The sequence below is a fragment of the Callithrix jacchus genome, chromosome 6 (assembly GCF_049354715.1).
Source record: "Callithrix jacchus isolate 240 chromosome 6, calJac240_pri, whole genome shotgun sequence".
In the NCBI taxonomy this organism is placed as follows: domain Eukaryota; kingdom Metazoa; phylum Chordata; class Mammalia; order Primates; family Cebidae; genus Callithrix; species Callithrix jacchus.
The window spans coordinates 58,640,103-58,662,091 of NC_133507.1; the positions used below are offsets into that span (position 1 = coordinate 58,640,103).

Genomic DNA, 21,989 nt, shown 5'->3' on the forward strand with positions numbered 1-21,989 from the left:
TTTATTTTTTTTGAGATGTAGTCTCACTCTGTCACCCAAGCTAGAGTACAGTAGTGTGATCTCAGCTCACTGCAACCTCTGCCTCCTGAGTTCAAGCAATTTTCCTTCCTTCTTCAGCCTCCTGAGTAGCTTGGACTATAGACATGTGCCACTACGCCTGGCTAATTTTTGTGTTTTTAGTAGAGACGGGGTTTTACTATGTTGGCCAGGCTGGTCTCGATCTCTTGACCTCGTGATCCACCCACCTCAGCCTCCCAAAGTGCTGGGATTATAGGCATGAGTCACCAAGCCTGGCCTAGACAGACTTTTAATAACTAAGAATGACCAGGAAGTTGAAGAAACCACCCAATATATTGTTAGAGCACCTGTTATCCAGTAGGCAGTAAGATGTGTCTTCATATGGTTGAAGGCAGTGGTTAGAGAAAAATAGAACCATTTCAAATTTGTTTGACTTGAGAGTGTTTAAATAAATAAATAAATACAATCTTCCCAAGACAGGGTCTTGCTCTGCTGTCCAGGCTGGATTGCAGTGGTGCGATCTTAGCTCACTGCAGCCTCCACCTCCCAGACACAAGTGATCCTGCCACCTCAGCCTCTCGAGTAGCTGGTATTACAGGTACAGGCTACCAGGCCCAGCTAATTACAAAAAAATTTTTTTTTTTGTAGCGATAGGGTATTGCTATGTTGCCCAGGCTGGTCTTGAAATCATGAGCTCAAGTGAACCTCCCACCTTGCCTCCCAACTGCTGGGGAGAGTGTTTGTTACGGTGGCTATGCCATGTAACTTTTGAGTCCCCCTCCATCCCAGCTAACTCAGTTAGGGTTGGTCTTAGTTTTCTATTGCTGCATGACAGACTGCATAACTTGGGTGGTGCTGCATAAATTGGGAAATTTACAGCACATCCATTTATTCCCTCACAGTTCGGTGGGTCAGAAATCTGGGTGGGCTTGGCTGGACTCACTGCCTAGATGCCTATGCTCCCAAGATCAGCTGGGCCGGGCTCCCATTGGGAGGCTTCTCTGGGAGATGTGCTTCCAGGCTCGTTCAGGTTGCTGGCCAAATCCAGTTCCTTGCTGCGGTAGGTCTGAAGTCCTTGCATCCTGGCTGGTTTTCAGTCTGGCATTGTCCCCAGCTCCTCGAAGCCACTAGAATTCCTTTTATATGGTCCCCTTCATCTACAAAACAGCAACCGTGCACTGACTTCTCAGCGGTGCCTCTCTGGGTCCTCAGGTGATGACACTGGGCCTGCCTGCAGAATCCAGGCTACCCTCCCTATCTTAAGGTCAATGGATTGGTAGACTTATGTTCAATATTCCTTATATCCAGACTTTCTCGAGCCCCAGAAGTCTTCTCCAGGCCCAGAAGGACACACACAGTAGTATAAAAGATAGCGTGGATCAGAGGAGAGCGATTTCCTGTGGAGAATGAACTTCACCATTGCATATCTGCAGGCTGGAGCTGCTGTCTTGAATAATGATGACCTTGTAAGCATTAGACCAGTGAGTTCCAACTCACCTCATCAGACACCCCAGATTCCAGATCCTTGGTGTTGCTGGAACCCTGGCCAGTCCTCAGTCTCTCTGGTTCCTGACTCCTGGCTAGCTGTCAGCAGCTAGGACTCCCCTTTGCTCTGTCCCACCTCTTGGGGCTCCCTGGTTCTCCCGAGCAACTTTCTGTTAGTCCTGATCTGCTGCTTCTACCCTAAACGTGATGGGCAACCTTCGAGGAGCTGAAGCACTGTCTACACTCGTGCACTGGGCAGGTGAAGCCAAGACTCCTGAAATGCCAACCCTGGCCGACCCCAGCTGCGGGCGGAGTGTCAGCTGGTTGTTTGCCCACTAGGTGGCGTCTGCGGAGCCCGAGGAGAGAATGAGGGCTTTCTGTTAAAGCACAAAGGAAGTGTTCTTTGGCTTTTTTTCCCTTTCTGTTTATTTCATTCACCACCATCACTGCCGCCCCCACTACTCTAAAACTAACACTAAAACAAGGCGCCTTTCTAAGCCTCTCTCTCAGGGGAATGCAGCTTCTCTCAGATCCCCCCTGACTAGAGTAAGACAAGGAGTCCCTTCAAGTCTGAAACATGGCCCCACAGTGCTGTTTGCCATTAGGTTGTCATTGGAGTCCACTGAGCACCAGTAACTCTCACCTCCTCCCATCCCTTGCTTTCAGCTGATTTTCTCCAAGGCCCCAAGTAAGAAGTTTAGCCACAGATTTCCTTTTCTTTCTTTCTTCTTTCTCCCTTTCTCTGTCTCTCCTTTTTCTTTCAAGTTTGCTCCATTTTAAATTTACTTTGGAAGGAGGAGCAGTAGAAGAAGAAAATCTCTGCTATCAACTAAGCGGTATTTAACAGAGGGTCTCCACAGCGCACGAGTGTCTGTGCAGTGCACGAGTGTCTATGCAGGCAGAGGACATGGCGTGACCTAAGAAGAGAGAGGTTACAAGGATTTGCTCCTACAAAATGAAAACTAAAGCTATGCCTATCAAATACATTGCCATTTCCAGGGAATGCAAAGCAGTTTGTGAGTTTTATTTTATTTATTTGTAGAGACAGGGTCTTGCTATCTTGCCCAGGCTGGTCTCGAACTCCTGGCATCAAGGCATCCTCCTGCCCTAGCTTCCCAAAGTGCAGAGACTACAGGTGTGAGCCATGACACACAGCTGAAAGTGAATTTCTAGATCAGCTTGAAGGGAAGAAAGAGATTGGAGTTTTGCCTCTGGTTTCCTTTTTCCCATCTTTCCCCCGGCCACATCTGCATGGAAGGAAAAATAGGGTCACAACATTAGCAATAAAACACTATTTATTTCAGGCTACCCCATATGCATTATTTGAGGAAACTCCAGGCCTGCTTTTCTGGTGATCTATTATTGCATGGCATGGTGACTATAGTTAATAATGTATTACATATTTCTAAATAGCTAAAAGAATGGATTTTAAATGCTTTACTGCAAAGAAACAAAAATTATTTGAAGCAATGGATAATCAGCCTAGTTTGATCATTCCACAATGTACACATGTATCAAAACATCATATTATACCCCGTAAACATACTTAATTATCGTTTGTCAATTAAAAAGAAAATAAAACTTAAAAAATCCAAAGCCTCGGGTGGGAATGCCATGCCCTCAGATACCACGAGAAATTCACCATTTCTTCCAGCCCTGCTGTGTTGAGAAATGCTGAGTGTCTGATAGAATATATTGTTTGCTAAGAAGATGGCAAGGAAAACTTAGCTGCCCCACCCCCTCAGTGGAAAACTGCTTGGGGCATTCTAAAGTAGCAAAACAATATATGTATATCATATACCGGTTAAAACAATTCTTTAAGTTCGGGATATCTGACCCTGCCCCTGTGGCTCCCTCGTGGAGAATACTTTTTAGTTTGTCTGTGGTCAGCGGTAAGCAGGCACCAGCTGCCTACCTAGTTGGCTTTTGTTCTTTGAGAAAATACCGAACACTGTTTGCTAATAATAATCACCTGTTCAGAGAGACTACATGAGTCAGTCTGCTCGAGGCCCTCAGCCCAGAATGCTGTCAGCCCCTGAGGCTCTCAGCTCGAAAGGCTGTTGGCCCCTGGAGAGTCCCACTTTGCTGTTCTATCTGGGTGTCTGCTTCTTAATGCCTTCAGCGCTGCCTGGATGGGGGTCTCTATGGGTGAGCTGGTCTCCGTACTGCTGGGAGGCATTTTCCAGTTCTTGCTGTGATGTGCCAAAGGTACCCCTGGTTGCACAGTGGCCCTTCGTAGGAGATGCTCTCGTAGGTCTGCAGGCCATGCACCGTCGGTCACTTCACTAACGCCATGCCCTGGCATAATGGAGCCATTGCCTTTATTGGACCCCAGGGTGTGACTTTTCACTCCTTCCTTCCTTTCTTCCAATGTGTAAGAACATAAGAAATCTAGTCAAAGTTGTTTGTCCTTCTCTGCTCATCAGATGGTTGAGTTTGCTTTGGGCTCTTTTGTTTCTGTTCTCTGAAGTTATCTGGGGATGGGGGTGGAATATTCACATTCCAGCTTGTTTTTCCCTAATAGGAAAGAGTAAGTCAGCTTGACTACCATTGGGAGAAAATAAGATCCTTAGTGCTGGCCCTGCACAGTGGCGCACACCTATAATCCCAGCACTTTGGTAGGCTAAGGTGAGAGGATTGCTTGAGCTCAGGAATTCCAGACCAGCAAGGGCAACACAGTGAAACCCTGTCTCTACAAACAATACAAACAATTAGCTGGGTGTGGTGGTGTGTGTAGTCTCAGCCACTGGGGAGGCTGAGCAAGGAGGATCACTTGAGCCCAGAACGTCAAGGCTGCAGTGAACCATAATTGTGCCACTGCACTCCAGCCTGGGCAGCAGAGTGAGACCCTGACTCAAAAAACAAACAAACAAAAAAAAACAGCTGGGTGTGGTGGCTCATGCCTGTAATCTCAGCACATTGAGAGGCTGAGGTGGGCACATCACCTGAGGTCAGGAGTTCAAGACCAGCCTGGCCAACATGGTGAAACCCCGTCTCTACTAAAAATACAAAAATGAGCTGGGCGTGGTGGCGGGCACCTGTAATCCCAGCTACTCAGGAGGCTGAGGCAGGAGAATCGCTTGAACCTGGGAGGCAGAGGTTACGGTGAGCTGAGACTTCATCACTGCACTCCAGCCTGGGCAACAGAGCAAGACTCCATGACCCCTCCCCTAAAAAAGAAGATTTTTGGTGCTTATTTTGCCATGATTGTAAATTGTAAACATTTTTGAACAATCCTAACTGGGTGGAGTAAAACATGAACTGGTTTTGTCTTTGTCTCCTTTCCCAAATACTCCTTCTCACTAGGTAGTGGACCCCTTAGCACCACCACCAGCTTAGATTCCATTAACTTCCTGATACCGTTGATTATTAAAGATGTTCTAGCTTCTCAAAGATGTCTATTTTCCCATCTTGTCAGGCTCGTGGCTCAAAGGAACTACAGTGGTCGGGACAGGGCCATGAACTGTTCTGGTCCTCTCCCTCCACCTTTCCTCAGAGTACAAGGGCTGGATCACCTCTTGGATGCTGCCTCCTCTTCAACCTCCAGGCTCTAGCTGCAATGGGGTGTTGGGCCCCAACTCACAACCCTAACAAATCCCTTCTCTCCTCTCTAAGAGGGTGGTGGGGTTGAGGGGACTGGTTTGAGGCTATGGCTGCTGTTAGAAGGGCCAGCTTGGCCAGCACAGTGGCTCATGCCTCTAATCCCAGCACTTTGGGAGGCCAAGGCAGGTGGATCGCAAGGTCAGGAGTTCAAGACCAGTCTGATCAATGTGGTGAAATCCCGTCTCTACTAAAAATACAAAAATTAGCGGGGCTCAGTGGCACTCCTGTAATCCCAGCTACTCGGGAGGCTGAGGCAGGAGAATCACTTGAATCCAGGAGGCAGAGGTTGCAGTAAGCCAAGATGGTGCCACTACACTGCAGCTTGGGCGACAGAGTGAGACTCCATCTCAAAAAAAAAAAAAAAAAAAAGGGTCAGCTCAACCCCTTTAGTAAGCTGCGAGCGTGGTAGCATCCCAATTATCAGCCACTTTCTTTATAATGTGGGGTACTTACCGCCTTTTAGTCTTCAGCATTGGATCCTAAGCACCAATTTGGGGCAAACAAAATCCCACTCATTAACCTGCTACAAAGTATAATGCCATTGCTCATGCCTTCTTCTATTTCCCCCACTGTGTTAGGCCACCAGACCCTGCCTCCATCATTGGGGATTACATTTCAATGTGAGAGTTGCAGGGAACAAACATCCAAACCGTATCACTCACACACAGTTGCTTTGAGGGCTCACTAGAGGAATACCTGAGATTAGGCAATTTATAAAAAAAAGAGGTTTAACTGGCTCACAGTTCTGCAGGCTGTACCAGCATGGTGCCAGTATCTGCTCTGCTTCTGGTGAGGCTTCAGGAAGCTTTTACTCTTGGTGGAAGGCAAAGTGTCACATGGTGAGAGAAGGAGCAAGAGAGAGGGAATAAAGCGTGGGGGGGGGGTCGCAGACTCTGTTAAACAACCATACTCTTAAACAACCAGCTCTTGTGTGAATAGAGCTGGTTATTCACTCACTACCACGGGGAGGTCACCAAGCTTTTCATGAGGGATGCATCCCCATGACCCAAACACCTCCCACTAGGCCTACCTCTAACACCGGGGAATCACATTTCAACATGAGATTTGGAGGGGACAAACGCCCAAACCGTAGCATCCACACACAGCTGCTGTGAGGGCTCACCCAGCCACGCTTTCCTCCCATTGGATCTGCCCGTCGTTCCTCTGCTCATGCTTGTTGCAGTGACCAGGGACGTACAGTGAAGGCTGAGTTTCTGCCTTGGAGCAGGAAAATCTTCACTACTGACAGCAGGACAGTGTTGTGCTTTTCAATAGTTTCTCTTCCCTTGAGTCTTGCCTATGTATTTATGGGTGGGAAAAAATACCTTCAAAAGTTAACCACTTTGAATCCATCATCGTTAGAGCCTTTGTTTTAGCCAAACATGATTCAATAACTTGAGTTCCAGACAGAAGAGATTGCCCTTTCCAGAAAGCCACTGGTCTCTGGTCCCCAAACACCCACACTGTGGGTTCCACTCTGCTACGTGGCTACAAAGCCATGCCGGCTTATGCTCTATATTTCTCAGTCTGTAGTGAAACAACTTCTCTTCTAACCACCTCCTCTTCACAGATTTCTGCACAGGTTTAGCATCCCTAATCTGAAAATCTGAAATCCAAAATTCTTTTTTTTTTTTTTTGAGACAGGGTCTTGCTCTGTTACCCAGGCTGTAGTGCAGTCACATGATTATGTGACCTTGAAATCTCAGGCTCAAGTGATCCTCCCAAGTAGCTGGGACTGCAGGTGTGTGCCACTACACCACTCTGACAGTAACTTGATTTCAGTTCACTGAGAATGACTTTGGACTTTTTTACAAAATCGAAAGAAAACAAATTTGTGTTGTTTTAAGCCATTACATTTGTAGAAATTAGCTGCAGCCATAGGAAACCACTACAGGCCTCCAGATAAGCTCAGGCATGGTTGAAGAATCCTAGGGTGAATACAGGGTGGGCTTGCTTCATCAGTTGCATCAAGGCCAAGGTTGCTTAGGCTCTCAAAGCTTTGCTCGTGGACTCAGTACTGGTCTGGGGCTTCATGATCTCACTCCAGGAATCTCATCAGCCTGTCTAGGGTCAGGTGTCCATCCCTTTTGCCCAGAGGATTAGAATGCCTTGGTTGATCACACTTGAGTTGGGTCAATCAAGTTGAGTTGGAATCAGAGGATGAGCTCATTCCTTCACTTTCATTGGGAAAGAATGAAGAAAGAACATTTTCTCAAAGAAAAATGAAGGTGATATGACCAGAAGAAGAAACAATAGATGCCACGCAGGCGTAAAACACAAATGTCCCTCCTTCTTCCTCCACATGTGGCTGGCGGTTGCAGAGCAGTACAGCTTGCTGTCGATCTCCTTTGGGCTCTCCTCGCGTCACTGGAGCCATGGCATCCTCCCTGCCCAATGGCGACTGTGGCCGCCCCAGGGCATGGCCCGGAGGAAACCAGGTGACGGTGGTGCTCGGTGCACAGTGGGGTGACAAAGGCAAAGGGAAGGTGGTGGATCTGCTGGCGCAGGACGCCAACATCATGTGCCACTGCCAGGGAGGAAATAATCCTGGCCATACAGTTGTTGTGGATTCTGTGGACTATGATTTTCATCTCTTACCCAGTGGAATAATTAATCCAAGTGTGGCTGCCTTCATTGGAAATGGTGTGGTAATTCATCTACCTGGATTGTTTGAAGAAGCAGAGAAAAATGTTCAAAAAGGAAAAGGACTAGAAGGCTGGGGAAAAAAGGCTGATTATATCTGACAGAGCTCATACTGTATTTGATTTTCATCAAGCAGCTGATGGTATCCAGGAACAACAGAGACGAGCACAAGCAGGAAAAAATTTGGGTACAACAAAAACGGGGAATTGGGCCAGTTTATTCTTCCAAAGCTGCTCAGAGTGGACTTAGGATGTCAGATCTTGTTTCTGACTTTGATGGCTTCTTGGAGAGGTTTAAAGTTTTAGCCAACCAATACAAATCTATATACCCCACTTTGGAAATAGACATCAAAGGTGATTTACAAAAACTCAAGGGTTATATGGAAAGGATTAGGCCAATGGTGAGAGATGAAGTTTATTTCCTATATGAGGCCCTACAGGGATCACCAAAGAAACTCTTGGTAGAAGGTTCAAATGCAGCACTAATAGATATTGATTTTTGAACTTACCCTTTTGTAATCTCTTCAAATTGTACTGTTGGAGGTGTTTGTACTGGTTTGGGTATACCCCCTCAAAATGTAGGAGAAATTTATGGAGTTGTGAAAGCTTATACTACTAGAGTTTGTATTGGTGCCTTTCCTACAGAGCAAGACAATGAAATTGGAAAATTATTACACACAAGGGGTAGAGAGTTTGGTGTAACTACTGGAAGGAAATGAAGATGTGGCTGGTTGGACCTCGTTTTGCTCAAATATGCTTATATAATCAATGGATTTACTGTGTTGGCACTTACCAAGTTGGATATTTCACACATGTTTACGGAAATCAAAGTTGGAGTTGCTTGCAAGTTAGATGGTGAAATCATACCTCATATCCCAGCAAACCAAGAAGTCTTAAATAAAGTTGAAGTTCAGTATAAGACTCTCCCAGGATGGAACACAGACATATCAAATGCAAGGATGTTTAAAGAACTACCTGTTAATGCACAAAACTATGTTTGATTTATTAAAGATGAGCTTCAAATTCCAGTTAAATGGATTGGTGTTGGTGAATCCAGAGAGTCTATGATTCAGCTCTTTTAATGATTGCCAGTAACACAAGAAACACTCCTTCAGAGGGAGGGGAAAAGACTTTCTTAAATATTTCATTTATCACCTGCAAATTTAAGAATAAAGACATTGGGCCGGGCACGGTGGCTCACACCTATAATCCCAGCACTTTGGGAGGCCGAGGCGTGGTGGATCACAAGGTCAAGAGATCGAGACCATCCTGGTCAACATGGTGAAACCCCGTCTCTACTAAAAATACAAAAATTAGCTGGGCATGGTGGTGTGCTCCCGAGTAGTCCCAGCTACTTGGGAGGCTGAGGCAGGAGAATTGCTTGAACCCAGGAGGCGGAGGTTGTGGTGAGCCGAGATGGCGCCATTGCACTCCAGCCTGGGTAACAAGAGCGAAACTCCGTCTCAAGAAACAAAAAAAAGAATAAAGACATTGAAGTGAGTTGGTAAGCCCTCCAGTTGTTTCCAGTCTTTTCAGATGGATGCCCGTTGTGGAGATTAACTTTGGCATATTCCAGTATCAGCTTTCCTTAGCTGGCATAATCACCAAATCATTTGTTGTTCCTGCTGCTCTCATGGTGCCATGTTTCTTTTTTTTAATGTTTAGCAATAGTATAATCCATGTTGTTTGAAATCTAAAGTAGAATTACTTTTAATGTAGTTTTTCTTCATTATTGTAATTGTGTGTTCTAAAGTTTTACCCCTATTTTAGATGGTAAGAACAATTAATGCAGTTTTGCACAAATATTTTTACATTCTGATCATTCAGTTCTGTCATTATAATCTTTGTTGTTAGAAACAAAAGATGAAAACATAGGGGTTCTGTAAACTTTTAAGAAGTTGAAACCCTGAATAGACCAATAACAAAGGCTGAAGTTGAGGCAGCAATTAATAGCCTACCCACCAAAAAAAGCCCAGCTCTAGATGGGTTCACAGCTGTATTCTACCAGACATACAAAGAGGAGCTGGTATCACTCCTTCTGAAACTATTCCACACAATCCAAAAAGAGGGAATCCTTCCCAAATCATAAAATGAGACTCAACAAGAAAAGAAAACTTCAGGCCAATATCCATGATGAACACAGATGCAAAAATATTCAATAAAATACTGGCAAGCCAATTGCAACAGCACATCAAGAAGCTTATCCATCACAAGTAGGCTGCATCCCGAAGATGCAAGGCTGGTTCAACATACGCAAGTCTAAAATGTAATCCACCACATAAACAGAATCAAAGACAAAAACCACATGATTATCTTAATAGATGCAGAGAAGACCTTTAACAAAATTCAACAGCCCTTTATGCTAAGAGCTCTCAATAAACTAGGTATTGACAGAACGTATCTCAAAATAATAAAAGCTATTTATGACAAACCCATAGCCAATATCATACTGAATGGTCAAAAACTGGAAGCATTCCCTTTGAAATCTGGCACTAGACAAGGATGCCCTGTCTCAGCACTCCTATTCAATATACTATTGGAAGTTCCAGCCAGAGCAATCAGGCAAGAAAAAGAAATAAAGGGTATTCAATTAGGAAAAGAGGAAGTCAAATTGTCTCTATTTGCAGATGACATGATTGTATAGCTAGAAGACCCCATGGTCTCAGCCCACAATCTCCTGAAAATGATAAGCAACTTCAGCAAAGTCTCAGGATACAAAATCAATGTGCAGAAATCACAAGAATTTCTACACACCAATAAGAGACTGAGAGCCAAATCAAGAATGAACTGCCATACACAATTGCTACAAAGAGAATAAAATACCTAGGAATACAACTACAAGGAATGTAAAGGACCTCTTCAAGGAGAACTACAAACCACTGCTCAAGGAAATAAGAGAGGACACAAACAGATGGAAAATCATTCCATGCTTATGGTTAGGAAGAATAGAAATTGTGGAAATGGCCATACTGCCCAAAGTAATTTACAGATTCAGTGATATCCCCATCAAGCTACCTATGCCTTTCTTCACAGAACTGGAAAAAAACACCTTAAACTTCATATGGAACAAAAAGAGAGCCCACATAGCCAAGTCAGTTCTAAGCAAAAAGAACAAAGCTGGAGGTATCACACTACTGGACTTCAAACTATACTACAAGACTACAGTAATCAAAACAGCATGGTACTGGTACCAAAACAGAGATATAGATCAATGGAACAGAACAGAGGCCTTGGAGGCAACGCCACACATCTACAACCATCTGATCTTTGACAAGTCTGACAAAAACAAGCAATGGGGAATGATTCCCTGTTTAATAAATGGTGTTGGGAGAACTGGCTAGCCAAGTGCAGAAAGCAAAAACTGGACCCCTTCCTGACACCTTACACTAAAATAAACTCCAGATGGATTAAAGACTTAAACATAAGACCTAACACCATAAAAACCATAGAAAAAAATCTAGGCAAAACTATTCAGGACATAGGCATAGGAAGGACTTCATGACTAAACCACCAAAAGCATTGGCAACAAAAGCCAAAATAGACAAATGGGATCTAATTAAACTCCAGAGCTTCTGCACAGCAAAATAAACAATCATTAGAGTGAACTGGCAACCAACAGAATGGGAAAAAAATTTTTGCAATCTACCTATCTGACAAAGGGCTAATATCTAGAATCTACAAAGAACTAAAACAGATTTACAAGAAAAAAAAAAAAAAACCCATTCAAAAGCTGGCAGAGGATATGAACAGATACTTTTCAAAAGAAGACATATATGAGGCCAACAAACATATGAAAAAATGCTCACCGGTCATTAGGGAAATGCAAATCAAAACCACATTGAGATACCATCTCACACCAATTAGAATGGCGATCATTAAAAGATCTGGAGACAACAGATGCTGAGAAGATGTGGAGAAATAGGAACACTTTTACACTGTTGGGAGTGTAAATTAGTTCAACCATTGTGGAAGACAGTGTGATTCCTCAAGGACCTAGAAATAGAAATTCCATTTGACCCAGCAATCCCATTACTGGGTATATATCCAAAGGATTATAAATCATTCTGTTATAAAGACACATGCACATGTATGTTCATTGCAGCACTGTTTACAATAGCAAAGACCTGGAACCAACCCAAATACCCATCATTGATAGACTGGAAAAGGAAAATATGGCACATATACACCATGGAATACTATGCAGCAATAAAAAACAATGAGTTCGTGTCCTTTGTAGGGACATGGATGAATCTGGAAACCATCATTCTCAGCAAACTGTCACAAGAAAAGAACATTAAACACTGCATGTTCTCACTCACAGGCAGGTGACATGGACACAGGGAGGGGAGCATCACAACAGACTGGGGTCTGTTGGAGAGGACTAGGGGAGGGACAGCAGGGGGTAGGGAGTTGGGGAGGGATAACATGGGGAGAAATGCTAGATACAGGTGATGGGGATGGAGGCAGCAAACCATATTGCCATGTATATACCTATGCAACAATCCTGCATGTTCTGCACATGTACCTGGAATCTAAAGTGTAATAAAATATATTTTTTTAAAAAAAAAGAGGAAGAAAAGATTTAAAAAAAAAAAGGTTAAAAACAGACAACAACAACAACAAAAACCCCACAAATGTCATTATAGAGAATGAGGGAACCAGGAATAAGAATTTTGCAGTGGTTTTATTGGAATATTAAAGCAACCCTGGATACCACGTTTATTATAAAGAATTCTACTCTTCAGCCCAAAATATAGTGAGATTTCTTTATTAATTTGCTTTTTTTTTGATTTTTAAAATATGTATTTTATTTTTTGAAAATATTTTGAAAGTAATTAAGATACCTGATTGGAAGGGGGAAAAAATCAACACAATGAAATTTAGGAACAGAAATGCAAGAGCAGCTGCTGCATCCGGCCCCTTCCCCCCGAGGGGCGCAGCCAGGAGATGCTCATTTTATGATCCCAGGTGCACGCTCTGGTCCACGCAGAATCGCTAATCACCAGCCTTCTGGTGGAAGGACCTGCCCAAAGTCAGGGTCAGAAATAGGACAGCTCATCGTGCTTGGCTTTGTTGGTCTGGTAGTTAGACAAGGTCAAGGGCTTGTTTTCGTGAGGGAGACTTTGGAATACTCGCAAGTGGACAAATTCCTCGTCACCGACATGCACCTTGATGAAGTAGTTCGTCCCCGCAACCACCTGGCTCCTGAAGGACACAGCCTCGAACACGGGGAACTTCTTGTTTTCTTTTTCTTCAAGCTGGGACTTCACCTGGTCGGCGATGTTCTGGGTCTCGGCGGTGGCCGGCTGCGCGGCGGAGGGCGCCCCGCATATCATCGTGGCGTTAGCAGAAGGACTCGGCGAGGGGACTGGGCCTATTAATTTGCTTTTTATCGTTTGCTCAGATTAAAGGATTGAAGATTCTGGCAGGTACATTTTGATGCATGTCTCTGGTATCCTTTATGTGTAAGAGACAACAGAGGCCTCGTAATGCCTAGAGGCAGAGCCCTGTGGTGTGACTGGAACATTTCCTGTTTAACAAAGTCTGTTTTATCTAAGTGTTACTGTTCCCATCCTCAACGCAGCAAATGACCTCGATCATTGTGCTTTCAAACCAGTCTCAGAAATGTTGCCCACGAAGCAGACATTTAGAGAGCCCCTTCTAGAGAGGGGCTATTAATAGGCTTCAATGGGAAAAGTTCAAACGCATGCAAATCAGGAAAAAAGAAAATGACCCAAATGAAAGGTCTGAGATGTAAGAGGGAATCATGCACAAACACAGTGGTAAATATGCGGGCACATCAAGCAAAATTCAACTGAACAAAATTATTAATAATGTACAAATTGTGGGGTTAAAAGAAGAGAGACTTAAAATACTGGGTAGCATTGGCATACATATTGGGAAGGAGAGGATCAGAGTAAAAGTATTCTCGGGTTCTCAGATGACTCACGAGGGGAATAAAATTATTAACTTTTGAAATGGTAAAATATTTATGCGATTGTATCTAGGGTAACCAATGAAAAACAGACATAGTATAACTTACAAGCAGAGGGGGAGAAACAGAAAAACAAAAGAACAGAAAACCTCATCAAATCCAAATTTTTTGACAAGCAGAGAAAAAAGAACAGAAAAAGTGGAAAACCTGTACAAAATAAGATGGTAGAATTAAATTCAAATATATCAGTAAACACAATAAATGAAGTGAGTGACATCCTTCAGTTAAAAGACAAATTGAGTCAGAAAAAGGGCCAGGCATGGTGGCTCATGCCTGTAATCCCAGCACTTTGGGAGGCTGAGGCGGGTGGATTGCTTGAGTTCGGGAGTTTGAGACCCTGTCTCCAGAAACAATACAAAAATTAGCTGGGTGTGGTGGTACATGCTTGTGATCCCAGATACTCAGAAGGCTGAGGCAGGAGGATCACTTGAGCCCAGGATGTTGAGGCTGCAGTGAGCCGTGAGCATGGCATTGCACTCTAGCGCATGACAGAGTGAGACCCTGCCTCAAAAGAAAAAAGAAAAGAAAAAGATAAAATCTAGCTCTAGGCCATTTATACAACACAAACCTAAATCATAAGGATACAGAAATATTATAATTCAAAGAGAAATAAATGTATATTAAGCAGAGATTAAAGAAATGTGGGGCTGGGAGCAGTGGCTCACGCCTATAATCCCAGCACTTTGGGAGGCCGAGGCAGGTGGATCACGAGGTCAAGAGATCGAGACCATCCTGGTCAACAAGGTGAAACCCCGTCTCTACTAAAAATACAAAACTTAGCTGGGCATGGTGGTGCACACCTGTAGTCCAAGCTACTCGGGAAGCTGAGGCAGGAGAATTGCTTGAACCCAGGAGGCAGAGGTTGCAGTGAGCCGAGATCGCGCCATTGCACTCCAGCCTGGGTAACAAGAGCGAAACTCCATCTCAAAAAACAAAAAACAAAAAAGAAATAAGAAAAAAAGAAATGTGGTATAGCCATATTAATATCAGACAAAATAGACTATTAGAGAAAAAGGCAAAACAAAAAACAAAAAACAAAAAACCTCACATCCACACTGGCCACTACATAGTGATAAAAGTTTTAAATCACCAGAAAAATATGAAAATGATAAACTTGCTCATACCTAATAGTAAAGCAACACTTATTAAACTACAAGAGAAAATTGATAAATTCACCATATTAAAGATGACCTAGTGAAGTGGAGATATATATTATGCTTATGGCTACTGTATTCAATATTAAAAAGATGTTAGTGTTCCTCAGTTGATCCACAGATTTGATTAAATTTCAATAAAAATTTCAACAGGAATTTTTTAGAAACTTGATGAATTGATTCTAAATTTATATGGAAGATTAAAGGGCTAATAATAGCGCTCTCAGTCTCAAAAAAGAACCAAACACAAAAATTAATTCAAGGTGGATTAAAGACTTAAATGTGAAAGGCATACAACCTTAAAACTTAAAAGTAAATACATGTGAATGTCTTTGTGACTCTGGGATAGGGAAGAATTTCTTAAAGAAGACATACAAGAAAAGCAGAAACAATGAAAATAATTGATAAATTTACCACATTAAATTTAATAACTTATGTTTTCAGAAAAGACCATTAACCAAGTAAAAAGGGTAGCCCTGAATTAGAAGAAGAAATTTTCCAAATATAATTTAAAAGAATGAGGATTTGGAATATATAAAGAATACCTAAAGGATCAAATACCTCAATTGAAAATTTGACAAAAGGCATAATTTAGGCATTTCATAGATGACAGAGCACAAATAGTTCATAATAATGTGAAAAGATTAACCTCATTTGTAATCAGGGAGAGACTAATTAAATTTACAATTGGATGCTACTTCATACTCGCCAGACTGGCAAAAATCTTAGGCAACTGATGGTGAAGTTATGGAACAATGCGCATGGCTGCTTGAAGTGCAACTTGGTATGACCACTCTACTCAGTAAAGTTCAATAAATACCTTGTGACCCAGCAATTTCACTTCTACATATAAACCTTAGAAAAAACGTTTGCACGTGTGCCCCAGAAAACAAGTACTAGAATGCTAACGGCAATGTTATCTCTAAAGGCAAAACTGGAAAAATTCATATATTCACCCTCAAAAGAATGGATAAATCTTCTGAAGTATATTCGTACGCTGTAATAGCGTTGCAGCCATAAAAATGAATGAATTACAGCTGGAACCATTGTCAGAGGTGACTCTCAAAACCATGAGGCTTCCACATGAGACTGTGTTTGCAGGGTGTGCCAATGGGTTGAATAGGGGCTGAAGTCTATTCCAGCTCCACTGGCACAGGGACGCTTGGCCACCAAGGAAGGGGTATCTTTTTTATTTTAAACTGCACAAAGTCTCCCTACAGGTTAGCTCTAGACAAACAAAATAATAATGTTGACTAGAAAGACACATCACAGAAGTATACAAATTCTGCATTACAGAAAGTGCAAAATTAGGTAAAACTAAACAGTAAGGATGCATATGTATGTAGTAAAACTACAGAAAAATAAGAGAGTGATTAACACAAAATTCAGAATAGTGATCGCTTGTTAAGGAGTGGGGAGTATCCAATTAGGGGAGGGTTCATGACAGGGTTGGAGAGTGCTAAGGTCATGATAATAATAATGTTCTATATCTTAGGCTAAGTAGTGGGTACTCAAGTATAATGCCATCACCCTTTGTCCTATATGTGTATGTCTAAAAATGCCCTTCTTGGTAGGTACAGTGGTTTATGCCTGTAATTCCAGCACTTTGGAATGCCAAGGTGAAAGGATCACTTGAGTCCAGGAGTTTGAGACTAGCCTGGGCAACATAACAAGATTCCTTCTCCACAAAATAATAAAAAATTAGCTGAGCATGGTGGCACGCAACTGCAGTCCCATTTACTTGGGAGGCTGAGGTGGGAGGATTGCTTGAGCCCAGGTGTTCGAGGCTGCAGTGAGCTGTGATCATGCCACAATATTCCAGCCTGGGTAACAAAGTGGGGCCCTGTCTCAAAAAAAAAAAAAAATCAGTTATTGTAGATTATCTAAGGAGGATTTCGTTTCTGTTTTTTTGAGATGGGGTCTCACTCTGCCACTCAGGCTGGAATTGAGTGGGATGATCATGGCTCACTGCAGCCTTGACCTCTTGGGCTCGAGTGATCGTCCCACCTCAGCTTTCTGAGTAGCTGGGACCACAGGGGCTCACCACCACTCCCAGCTAATTTTTTTATTTTGTGTAGAGATGGGATCTCCCAGTGTTGCCCAGGCTGGTCTTGAACTCCTAGGCTCAAGCAATCCTTCTGCCTTGGCCTTCCAAAGTGTTAAGATCACAGACATGAGCCACTGTGCCTGGCCAGTAACTGATTTTAAATAAAAGGGGTCCTGGCCAAATGTACTACTTGGAGAAGAAAGGATCCCAATGTGAGATCTGAACACTGTAGACTGCCAGGGACTCAGGGTTGAGGGGCTGAATCCTAAGAGGTTGAAGGAGGAGAAGCCTTCACTGCCTCCTGTGCCATGAGGTGGGAGGACCCCAGAGGGATCCTTCAAAAGTGCTTCATGAAAAAGCAAATTAAAAGCACAAGGTATACTCTTAGAGTGGCCAACATGGCGGAGGGGGGGAATGACAGTGCCAAGTGTCAGCAAAAATACAGAGCAACTGGAATATTTGTGCATTGCTGGTGAGCATGCAAAATGGCACAGCCAATTCGGAAAATAGTTTAGCAGTTTCTAATAAAATTAAACATACTATTAATATGATCTAGCTATCCTACACATAGGTATTTACCCAAGTTAAATGAAATCTATGCTCACTCAAAAATCTGCACGCGAATTTTTCCAGTAGCTTTATTCTAATTGCCAAAAAACTGGAAAAAAATGGAAATTTTCCTCTACTAAGGGAGGAATAAACAGAGTGTGGTACATCTATGCAAACAGAATAGTATGCAGTAGTGAAAAGGAATGAACACTGATATAGAGACAACATGGATGAATTCCAAGTGCACTACGTTCAGTGAAAGAAACTAGACTAAAAAAGACTACATATTACATGATTCCATTTACATGGTGGGAAAGGCAAAATTCTAGGGACAGAAAATAAAGCAGAAGTTGCCAAGGGCTGGGGGTTAGGAGAGGTGTTCAGTACAAAGGGGGATGGGAAATTCATTGGGGTGACAGAACTGTTCAAGACCTTGATCATGGTGATAGTTATTAATACATGACTGAATGGACTTTTCAAAATCCACAGAAAACTGTACACAGTACACTACAAAGAATTTTATTATATCTAAATTTTACCTTAATTTAAAAAAAATCCTCATTTATTCAGAAAATTTCTCAAAAAAACTCAAAAAACAAAACTCATGTTCCAGGGACTCTGATGCCCAAAGATAATTTAACAGCCATGTACAATTTTACCTTACTCACTTTAACCCTTTCTCCCCCTAGGCCTGACCCTGAATGGGGAAGCACAGGAGCTAGGCAGATGAGCTGAAAGACGAAGAAAAAAGGTGACCTCACCAACAATCAGCCTTATTCTCCCTGCCACTGTAGGCTTGCAGCTGAAGTGATGCCAGACGTGGGGATGTGGGAAGCAACTCTGTATCATATAAAATTTGAAGCTTTGCTTATTACATCAAGCTGGACCTTCAGTTGCAAAAATGAGACTGTTCATGCACCTGAGAGGCCAGAAAAGCTATGAGATTGGCCTAAATTCAAATAGAGGTATTGAAAAAATCAGCCTACAGAGGTGTTTTAAAGAAATAGTGGAGGAAAAATAAGTGGCTTTATGATCACTCCCTATGGAGTCATTTGTTTAATACAATGGTTACATGCAATCAGTGTGCTAATTACAAAGGATTCATCTCTAATCCCTACCTGTGCTAAATAGGGAGCTTCTTGTATTCCAAATGAATGAGATTGTATTAATATAATTGAATAGAACATTGTAGAAAATGGGTCCCATATCCTAATGATTCAGCACCAAAATATATTTCCCTAGGAAGTGAATTGGGACCACTCTACAAGCATAAAGCAGCAGGAAGGTATGCTTCTGTGGTCTTAGAGGCATTCAATTACCACAGACACCAAGAGATGTAAGATGCCCACTAGAAGGAATATTTGTCTGCCATGCACACCACTGTAACCTCAGTGCCTGTAACAGTGCCTGATATAGAGGAAGGAAATGTTTGTTGAATGACTGAATGAATGTCACTCCAAGATGCAAGTAGGAAAAGGAGAAACAGGGATGGCTTCCTTCTTAAGGCTTGAACTGAACATTTTATTTAATTATAATCATAATGATTTGATTTATTGATTGATTGAGATTGAGACAGGGTCTCACTCTGTCAACCAGGCTGGAGTACAGTGGTGCAATTTCAGCTCACAGCAGCCTCGATCTCCTGGTCTCAAGTGATCCTCACACCTCAGGTTCCCAAGTAGCTGGGACCACAGGTGTGCATTACCACACTTGGCTAATTTTTTGTAGAGAAAGGGTTTTGCCATGTTAGCCAGGGTGGTCTGAAACTCCTGAGCTCAAGTGATCTGTCTGACTTGGCCTCCCAAAAAACTAGGATTACAGGCATGCACCACCATGCCCAGCCCATGATGATTTTATAGATGAGGAGCTTCAGAGCCTGTGACGGCAGATCAAGTCTTCTTCAGATTAATCAGGGTACTGACAGCATCACTAAAGTCAGCCAGTAGAAAGTGAATGGGCTATGGGCAACTCCAGTAACTATAACTACAAACATTTCTGTATGAAACACAAACCAGAGAAAATTTGGTTCAAATTCTCCATGGAGAATATTTTTATTTATTTATGTTCTTCTTGCATACTCTAAAACGCACAGTGTGAATTTCTCTTCTTCAGAAACAGTTGTGAGCCTAGTCACTTTATCTGAGATCTTCGGAAGGTCTTCGGAAATGTTGCCTTAGCTAAGCGAGTCACAGGGATTGGTCATGAACTACTACAAAATTACAGGAGATCTAGTTATTATTCAACAGTTACTAGAAAAGCATTGAGAACACCAGACGTACAGCCAGACAGAGAGGGTAAGAGAAGAGCAGATGCTATTTTAGTAACAGGATTTCCATATATATGACTCTATGTACAATCTTAGAATTCTTTTACAGACAGTAAAATGCTTAAATCATTATTTTAAGGGCACTCTAATATAAATACAAGTCTCACTAATTTTAATCTTTTTCTTTGGCTCACAAATGCACGAAAATACCATAAACAGTTTTCAGAACTTACATCATTAATATATAAATAAGATACATTACAAATGGGAAGAAAATACAAGACGTCTCTTTAACATGGTAAATCTCTGAATATAAATAAGCAAATATTTCATTGACCTACAATTAAACAATCATTGAAATCATGACACATAGTCTCCCCCTCCCACCATCAAGGTCAGACAACGGTAACACACACAATCTACACGAATTAATCTCTAAAAATACAGCCATGGTATACCTGTAACAATGACTCTGCTACTATTTTCCCCTAACAGGATACTAATGGGGGAGGGTGTAACTTGTCATCTGGTGGTGTTTTTTCTCATCCATCAACACTTCAGGTGGAGAAATGCTGACAGTGAGGTCGATTCTCACCAAAAGCATTTCCCTTGGCCTCTAGGACATGGCATTTTGAAAAACAGCTTTCCTGTAGTTGTTGGACAAGCTGGTTGGCAGCACATTTAGCTCCTCGGTAACTGCTGAAGGTAAAGTGACTTCTCGTGGAGCGGGAAACATGCTGTGATCTATTACTAAACCACACTCACTATACATGTATATATATAGAGAGGTATGTATAACTGTACAAATATACTCTGTTCCTAATGTGCAACTTTTTAAAAAGAACACTATTTCCTACTAACTATGACAAAGAAGCTTTAAGTAAGGTTTTAAGAGTATTCGTCAAGATATTATGTTTTCCTTCAATGAAATGGCCTATGTGTTTCAGCAACGTATAGAGGTTTGTTCTGGAGAGCCAGAGGGAAAAGGCATTCCCCTCAACTCGTGTTCTGAGAAGGGTGACTACAGATCCTGGCCCAGTCTTTCTATCTCCTCAATGAGGAAGTCAATGTCAGACTGGGTAGCGGCTGGATTGGAGATGACCATCCGGAAGAAGTTGGCCTTGTCCCCCTGGGGCTGGTAGCCAACCATGGTCGTGCCTGACTCCATCATCAGGGCTTTGATTTTTGGAGCCACCTTGTGACGGAAAACACAAAAAAAAAACACCTCAAGATTGATATTAACCCCCTCTCTTCTCTCTCTCTTTTTTTTTTTTTTTTTTTTTTTTTTTGAGGCAGAGTCTCATACTGTTGCCTGGGCTGCAGTGCAATGGCACAAACTTGGCTTGCTGCAACCTCCGCCTGCAGGGTCCATGAAATTCTCCTGCCTCAGCCTCCCTAGTAGCTGGGATTACAGGCGCATACCACCACACCCAGCTAATTTTTTGTATTTTTAATAGAGATGGGGTTTTACTATGTTGGCCAGACTGGTCTCAAACTCTTACAGGTGTGAGCCACCATGCCTGGCCCAACCCCCTCTCTTTTTAACAATTCAACCCAACTTGCATTTTGCAATTGTGTTTACACCGACATAAAAGCACAGAAATATTTCATATCTAGGAATCTTCAGGGACTAATATCAAATGACTACCTGGTCATGAGTTCCCTCAGAAAGTACTGTGCAACTGAATTTTGAAAGCCAGTGATGGAACACTGATAGTGAAATAAAAAATGAAGATGAAAGCAAAAAACTCTTATAGACTACAGCACAAATTAAGGGTTTTGTATAACCCAGAGCCCAGGATACTGCCTGGCACATAGACTGTGTTTAACAAATATTTGTTTAATGGTTGGATGAATGAAATGTTATATAAATTAAATATAATCTTAAGAACCCTGGATAAGATATAAACTGGGTATACAAATCAACAACTAGAATGAATCAGCGTAACAGTGGGCTTGAATTTAAAGGTTATTGTAACAAACACAGTTTAATCTAGAAGTCCCTAGGAATATATACATTAATCTAGAATGTCCCTAGGAATATATACATTATTCTATTACCCTGCATAGGGCTCCTTCAATGAAGAACATCAACCAAGGACAAGGAGACAAGATGCATCCTTGTCTTACTGACAGTAAAATGCCACAGTAAGGGGGCAATGCAGGCTTATGAAGAACATAACAAGATAGCTCCCCACCACCCCATCACTAGAAACCTACCCCATGGCTT

General features: G+C 42.3%; 1 protein-coding gene and 2 pseudogenes across 2 annotated transcripts in view; 1 reads left to right on the forward strand and 2 right to left on the reverse strand.

Annotated features, from left to right (window-relative positions):
• The first annotated feature begins 7,338 nt into the window (after window positions 1-7,338).
• On the forward strand, window positions 7,339-9,408 carry LOC100395470 (adenylosuccinate synthetase isozyme 2 pseudogene; annotated as a pseudogene).
• Window positions 9,409-12,527: 3,119 nt separating this feature from the next.
• Window positions 12,528-16,763, reverse strand: LOC100411185 (cystatin-B pseudogene; annotated as a pseudogene). Its single transcript, XR_013518885.1, has one exon. The product of XR_013518885.1 is annotated as a cystatin-B pseudogene (transcript).
• A 2,751-nt stretch (window positions 16,764-19,514) lies between these two features.
• GAD1 (glutamate decarboxylase 1) overlaps window positions 19,515-21,989 on the reverse strand; it is a 43,973-nt gene continuing 41,498 nt past the window's right edge. The window contains exon 17 of the mRNA XM_008998729.5: window positions 19,515-20,954. Coding sequence (XP_008996977.1) covers window positions 20,781-20,954 — 174 coding nt within the window. The 3' untranslated portion in view covers window positions 19,515-20,780. The remainder of the gene's footprint in view (window positions 20,955-21,989) is intronic.